This window comes from Anser anser (assembly GCF_964211835.1).
Source record: "Anser anser genome assembly, chromosome: Z".
In the NCBI taxonomy this organism is placed as follows: Eukaryota; Metazoa; Chordata; class Aves; order Anseriformes; family Anatidae; genus Anser; species Anser anser.
The window spans coordinates 10,266,640-10,272,565 of NC_139723.1; the positions used below are offsets into that span (position 1 = coordinate 10,266,640).

A 5,926-nucleotide genomic window follows, 5' to 3' on the forward strand; every position below is an offset into this window, starting at 1 on the left:
TATACTGATGGACCATAAGCTCAAAAAGCTTGAGGCTGCAACGTGGAACCAATATGATTCAACGTTGCAGAGGCTGATGATGGAGCACAGGCAGGTATGGCATGCATTCAGAGCCCCCAGGAAAAAAATGCCCCCAGCAGGCATTTCCCCACTCCTTGGGAGGGAGGGGAGCAGTGCAGGTCTCCGGCATGGCAGCGTTACAGTCACCACCTGGCCACTCAAGGGGCCTGCTGTCTGCCCACACCCCTGCACGCTGAAAGGAGCAAAGGGCCAAGCCAGCAGTGAGCTGGGCATGGGCACAGGTCTGCCGGGAGACAGTACCTTTCTGCAAGGGATCAGAGCCCGCAGTACCTGCGCTCTGAAGACTAAAGTGAGCCTGTGCGAGGCACCTAACTCAGCAGAAGCACACATCCATGCAGAAAAGGCAGTCCCTGCCCTGGGCTCCGGGAGCAAGGGCTGCAGCCTTGAAAGCGCTGGCTGTTCATAGGAGACCCCACTGGAGAAGGTAGCTGGCTGCTGCTCAGTGCCATTTGCTGCAGGAGTGCACTGGGAGGGGCAGCCTCAGCTCCTTGCAGCAGTTCTTTAGGAAACTCTCTTCTGGTTTTGCAGAAAAACTTCCGCCACCCGCTGGAGTGTGACCAACATCCTTCCTTCCGTGTCAGAATGGAGTACGATGAGAAGGTAAAGGAGAGGATGAAAGAGAATGAGGAAGGCCTAAGCCCTGTGAGCCAGAAGGCACCAGAGGGATGGCACGAAGACCCACAGCCCCTGAGGAGAGCACAGAGAGAGTAAGTGTGCACAGGTACAACTGCGGCCTGGGAATCCCCCTGGAGGCCATAAGCCCTGGAGCAGTGTTCTGGGGATCCCAGCGCTCGGAGTCCTCCCCTTCCTCGTGACACCGGATGGAGCTGGGTGTGATGCCACGCCCAGGGGCCTCTCTGCACCCCCAGGCCGAGGCATGACACAGGTCCCAGGGGAAGGCTGTGGGTGCAAAGGGCCAAGGGGGCCATGTCTGACGGTGTCCGTCCGTGTGGGATGAAGCAACAGATCCCACAGCTAAGGGCCTGAATGAGGCCTTGGGACACTTCTGTCCCTTCTTCCCCACACAAGTGAGGGAAGTGAGATGGTTTTGTGCCAGTGAGATGTTTCCCTTGGATGCAGTGCATGTGCTCATGCCAAAAGGCACTGGAAACATCAAAGGGACAGCTGTTGTCCTGGTGGAGACGTGGTCTTCCTCCTGCACAAGCACCTTGTGCTGCTGGAGCTAAGGTGTGAGCTGCGAGCCCAGCTCTTAGAAACGGCCTCCAAGAGTACTCCCAGAAGCTCAGCCTGCTGTGTCTTTTTAGATTCGAGCCACCAATTCACAAGAGGTCTGAGAAGGAGCTGAAGAAGCCAACACCTCCAGCTCATCCACAGCCTACACCCCCTGAGCGCCCGGATAAACCTCAGGACCCTCCAACAACGGTACGCTATAGCCATTTGCCAGCCCCGTTTGCCCTTGGAGACTCCAGAGCAGGGCAGAAGCAGCAGCTGTTGCTGCCCACCGTCCCTGTGCTCCTGCCTGTGCCCAGCCCCAGGAGACTAACGCTGCACTCGGTTGTGTTTCCCTTGCCTGCAGAGGGCGCGCTCTGTGCGTGCTCAGATGGAAGAAAGACGGCACAGAATACTGATGGCCCACGAGCGCAAACAGGTTGAGGATGAAATCTGGGGGGAATACGATGCAATCCTACGGAGTAGGAGCAGGGAGCGAGAAAAGGTATGTCATGCATTCAGAGCCCCCATGAAAGAAATGCCCCCAGCAGGCATTTCCCCACTCCTTGGGAGGGAGGTGAGCAGTGCAGGTCTCTGGCACAGCAGTGTTCTGGTCACCACCTGGCCAGGCAGGTGCCTGCTGTCTGCCCGCTCCCCTGCGCGTTGCCGTGCGGAAGTAGCTGTTGCAAGAAGCAAAGGGCAAAGCCAGCAGCGAGCTGGGCATGGGCACGGGTCTGCCGAGGGACCATACATCCCTGCGAGGGATCAGTGCCCACAGTACCTGCGCTCTCAAGACTAAAGTGAGCCTGTGTGAGGCACCTAACTCAGCAGAAGCGCACTCGCATGCAGAAAAGGCAGGCCCTGCCCTGGGCTCAGGGAGCAAGGGCTGCAGCCTTGAAAGCGCTGGCTGTTGGAAAGAGACCCCATTGGAGAGGGTAGCCCGCTGCTGCTCAGCGCCATTTACTGCAGGAGTGCCCTGGAAAGGGTAGCCTCAGCTCTGTGCAGCAGTTCTTTAGGAGACTCTCTTCTGGTTTTGCAGAACCCCGTCTACCACCAGCTGGAATGTGGCCGACGTCCTTCCTGCCTGTTGAGAAAGGAGTACGACAAGAAGCTGAAGGAGAGGATGAAAGAGAATGACAAAGGCCAAAGCCCTGCAAATCAGAAAGCATCAGATGGGTGGAAGGAAGAGCCACAGCTCCCCAGGTGAGCACAGAGAGAGTGAATGTGCACCAGCCCCGCTGAGCCTGGGAACAGCCCTGGAGGCCCTGAGACCGTGAGAGTGTTCTAGGGTTCCCTGGGCTCGGAGTCCTCCCCTTCCTCGTGACAAGGCAAGGAGCTGGGTGCGATGCCACCCCCCAGGGGCCTCTCTGCACCACAAGGCCAAGGCATGGCACAGGTCCCGAGGGGAAGGCTGTGGGTGCAAAGGGCCAAGGGGGCTGTGTCTGATGGTGGGCGTCTGTGTGGGACATTGCAACACATCCCACAGCTAGGGGCCTGAGTGAGGCCTTGGGACACTTCTGTCCCTTCTTCCCCACACAAGTGGGGGAAGTGAGATGGTTTTGTGCCAGTGAGATGTTCCCCTCAGCCGTAGTGCATGTGCTCATGCCAAAAAGCACTGGAAACATCAAAGGGACAGCTGTTGTCCTGGTGGAGACGTGGTCTTCCTCCTGCACAAGCACCTTGTGCTGCTGGAGCTAAGGTGTGAGCTGCGAGCCCAGCTCTTAGAAACGGCCTCCAAGAGTACTCCCAGAAGCTAAGCCTGCTGTGTCTTTTTAGATTCGAGCCACCAATTCACGAGAGGTCTGAGAAGGAATTGAAGAAGCCAACACCTCTAGCTCGTCTACAGCCTAGGCCCCCTGAGCGCCTGGGTTTTTCTGCTCAGAAAACTGCAACCACGGTACGCCATAGACATTTGCCAGCCCCGTTTCCCCCTGGGGACTCCAGGGCAGGGCAGAAACGGCAGCTGTTGCTGCCCACCGTCCCTGTGCTCCTGCCTGTGCCCAGCCCCAGAGACAAACGCTACACACGGTTGTGTTTCCCTTACCTGCAGGGAGCGTACTATATGCGTGCTCTGAGAGAGGAAAGACGGGAACAAATACTAATGGCCCACAGGCTCAAAAGAATTAAAGCTGAATCATGGGATAAATACGATTCCAGCATACAGAAACAGATCTTTGAGCGAAGACAGGTATGGCATGCAGTCAGAGCCCCCAGGAAAAAAAAAGCCCCAAGCAGGCATTTCCCCACTCCTTGGGAGGGAGGGGAGCAGCGCAGGTCTCCGGCACAGCAGCGCTGTGGTCACCACCTGGCCAGGCAGGGGCCTGCTATTTGTCCACTCCCCTGCGCGTTGCTGTGCGGGAGGAGCTGTTGCAAGGAGCAAAGGGCCAAGCCAGCAGCGAGCTGGGCATGGGCACGGGTCTGCCGAGGGACTGTACCTCCCTGTGAGGGATCAGTGCCCTCAGTACCTGCGCCCTGAAGACTAAAGTGAGCTTGTACGAGGCACCTAACGCGGCAGAAGCACCCCCCCCAGACAGAAAAGGCGGGCCCTGCCCTGGGCTCAGGGAGCAAGGGCTGCAGCCTTGAAAGAGCTGGCTGTTGGTAGCAGACCCCATTGGAGAGGATTGCCCCCTGCTGCTCAGTATAGGCATGCACTGGGAGGGACAGCCTCAGCTCCTTGCAGCAGTTCTTTAGGAGACTCTCTTCTCGTTTTGCAGAAGAACTTCCACCACACTATGGACTGTGACCGACGTCCGTCCTTCCTCTTAAGAAAGGAGTACGATGAGAAGCTGAAGGAGAGGCTGAATCCCAATGTGAAAGGCCAAAGCCCTACGAGCCGGAAGGCAGCAGAGAGGGGGCAGGAAGAGCCGCAGCTCCCCAGGAGAGCACAGACAGAGTAAGTGTGTGCCAGCCCCGCTGAGCCTGGGAAGAGCCCTGGAGGCCATGAGCCCTGGAGCAGTGTGCTGGGGTTCTCAGCGCTCGGAGTCCTCCGCTTCCTTGTAACACGGGAAGGGGCTGGGTGCGATGCCATGCCCGGGGGCCTCTCTGCACCCCACAACCGAGCCATGACACAGGTCCCGAGGGGAAGGCTGTGGGTGCAAAGGGCCAAGGGGGCCGTGTCTGATGGTGGGCGTCTGCATGGGACGTAGCAACACATCCCACAGCTAGGGGCCTGAGTGAGGCCTTGGGACATTACTGTCCTTTCTTCCCCACCCAAGTTGATGGCCTTTCTTTTGGATCCTGCAGGAAAGGGGAGAAGACAAGGCTCTTGGACCACCGTGAGAAGGCCCAGGGTGTGCCGTCCACGCCAGGAAACCACAAGCGGCCCTGCAGCTTCCAGCTGCAGAGGCCGTAGCCATCAACTCCAGCATCGAAAGCTGAGGCAGGCACCAGCACCAGTACCAGGGACACTCCAGCAGAAGCTCCCACCTCTGCTCATGGTGCTGCCCCCTTTGCAGTGTGAGAGCTGTCAGCAAGGGGTGTGAAGAGCGCCTTCCAAAGGGTGACCTGACCAATAAAGAGTGCTGGTGCCTGCTGCCATCTGGACTAACCACACTGCTCCCTGCATGGCCTTTTTTTTGCACAAAAGAGGAGAGGAGAAGCCCTGCAACTCCCTGTACAGCTCCCATGGTCCCTCCCACCTCTCCCGGTGGAGGGCAGCTCGTGCAGGGGGACCTTGGGCCCTGTGGCAGAGGGCTTCTCCCAGTGCTGACGAGGACCATCTGCCGCCAGGGGCTTGCTGCTTTGCAGCAATGGCCGGCAATGACAAGCAGGTTTCTGTCTGTGGTACACCTTCCTTGACATCCGTTTTACAATTTGTGGGCCCACAGGCCCATTCTCCTGCTTTGGGGAGATTCTTGGATTGAAGTCTCCCATGAGAACGATTGCTGGTGATACTGCAACTTCTGCAAACTGCTCATAGAATGTCTCATCCATCTCTTCATCCTGATTAGGCGGTCTATAACAGACCCCCACCAAAATGTCACTCCTGCAGGCCTTCCCCCGATCCTTATCCATAGACACTCAACTTTATCATTCCCAACCCCAAGCTCTTCAACACCAAGACACTCTTTAATATAAAGAGCCACACCACCACCCTTCCTTCCTTGTCTATCCCTTCTGAAGAGCTTGTAGCCGTCCATCACAGTACTCCAGTCTTGGGAGTGATCCCACCATGTTTCGGTTATAGCAGCTAGGTCATAGTTAGCCTGCCACACAATCACTTCCAGCTCCTCCTGTTTGTTACCCATGCTGCGTGCATTGGTGTAGATGCACTTCTGAGACATCTGCCTCACTCCCAGCTTCAGCACTGTTCTTCTAGGCCCTCCTCTGGTGAGCCCTGTTTTATCCCCTTCCCCCATCATAGCTAGTTTAAAGCTCTCAATGAGTCCTGCTAGCTCCTGCGCTAAGATTCATTTCCCCCTTTGAGACAGGTGAGTTCCATCCACTGACAACAGACCAGGGGTCAAGTAAACTGCCCCATGGTCAAAGAACCCAAAGTTCCTGTCTCAATGCCAGCCTCTCAGCCAATTATTCATTACCTGTGTTTTCCTAGCCCGCTCCATGTCCTTCACCTCTCCAGAAGGTATAGAAGAAATCCCCACTTGCGCTCCCGCTCCTTGAACTATTCGCTCTAAACCCCTGAAATCTCCTTTCATGGTTCTCAGGCTTCTCTAAG

At 57.0% G+C, this 5,926-nt stretch overlaps 1 protein-coding gene across 1 annotated transcript; it reads left to right on the forward strand.

Annotated features, from left to right (window-relative positions):
- Positions 1-590: 590 nt before the first annotated feature.
- LOC310888988 (uncharacterized protein) lies at positions 591-4,603 on the forward strand (the record flags this gene model as incomplete). The annotated part of the gene is made up of 6 exons (XM_083815941.1): positions 591-1,464; positions 1,619-1,756; positions 2,291-2,454; positions 3,028-3,439; positions 3,966-4,144; positions 4,495-4,603. The coding sequence occupies exons 2-6, from the start codon at positions 1,643-1,645 to the stop codon at positions 4,601-4,603; spliced, it is 978 nt and encodes a 325-aa protein (XP_083672067.1). The 5' UTR covers positions 591-1,464; positions 1,619-1,642.
- Between the last annotated feature and the right edge of the window lie 1,323 nt (positions 4,604-5,926).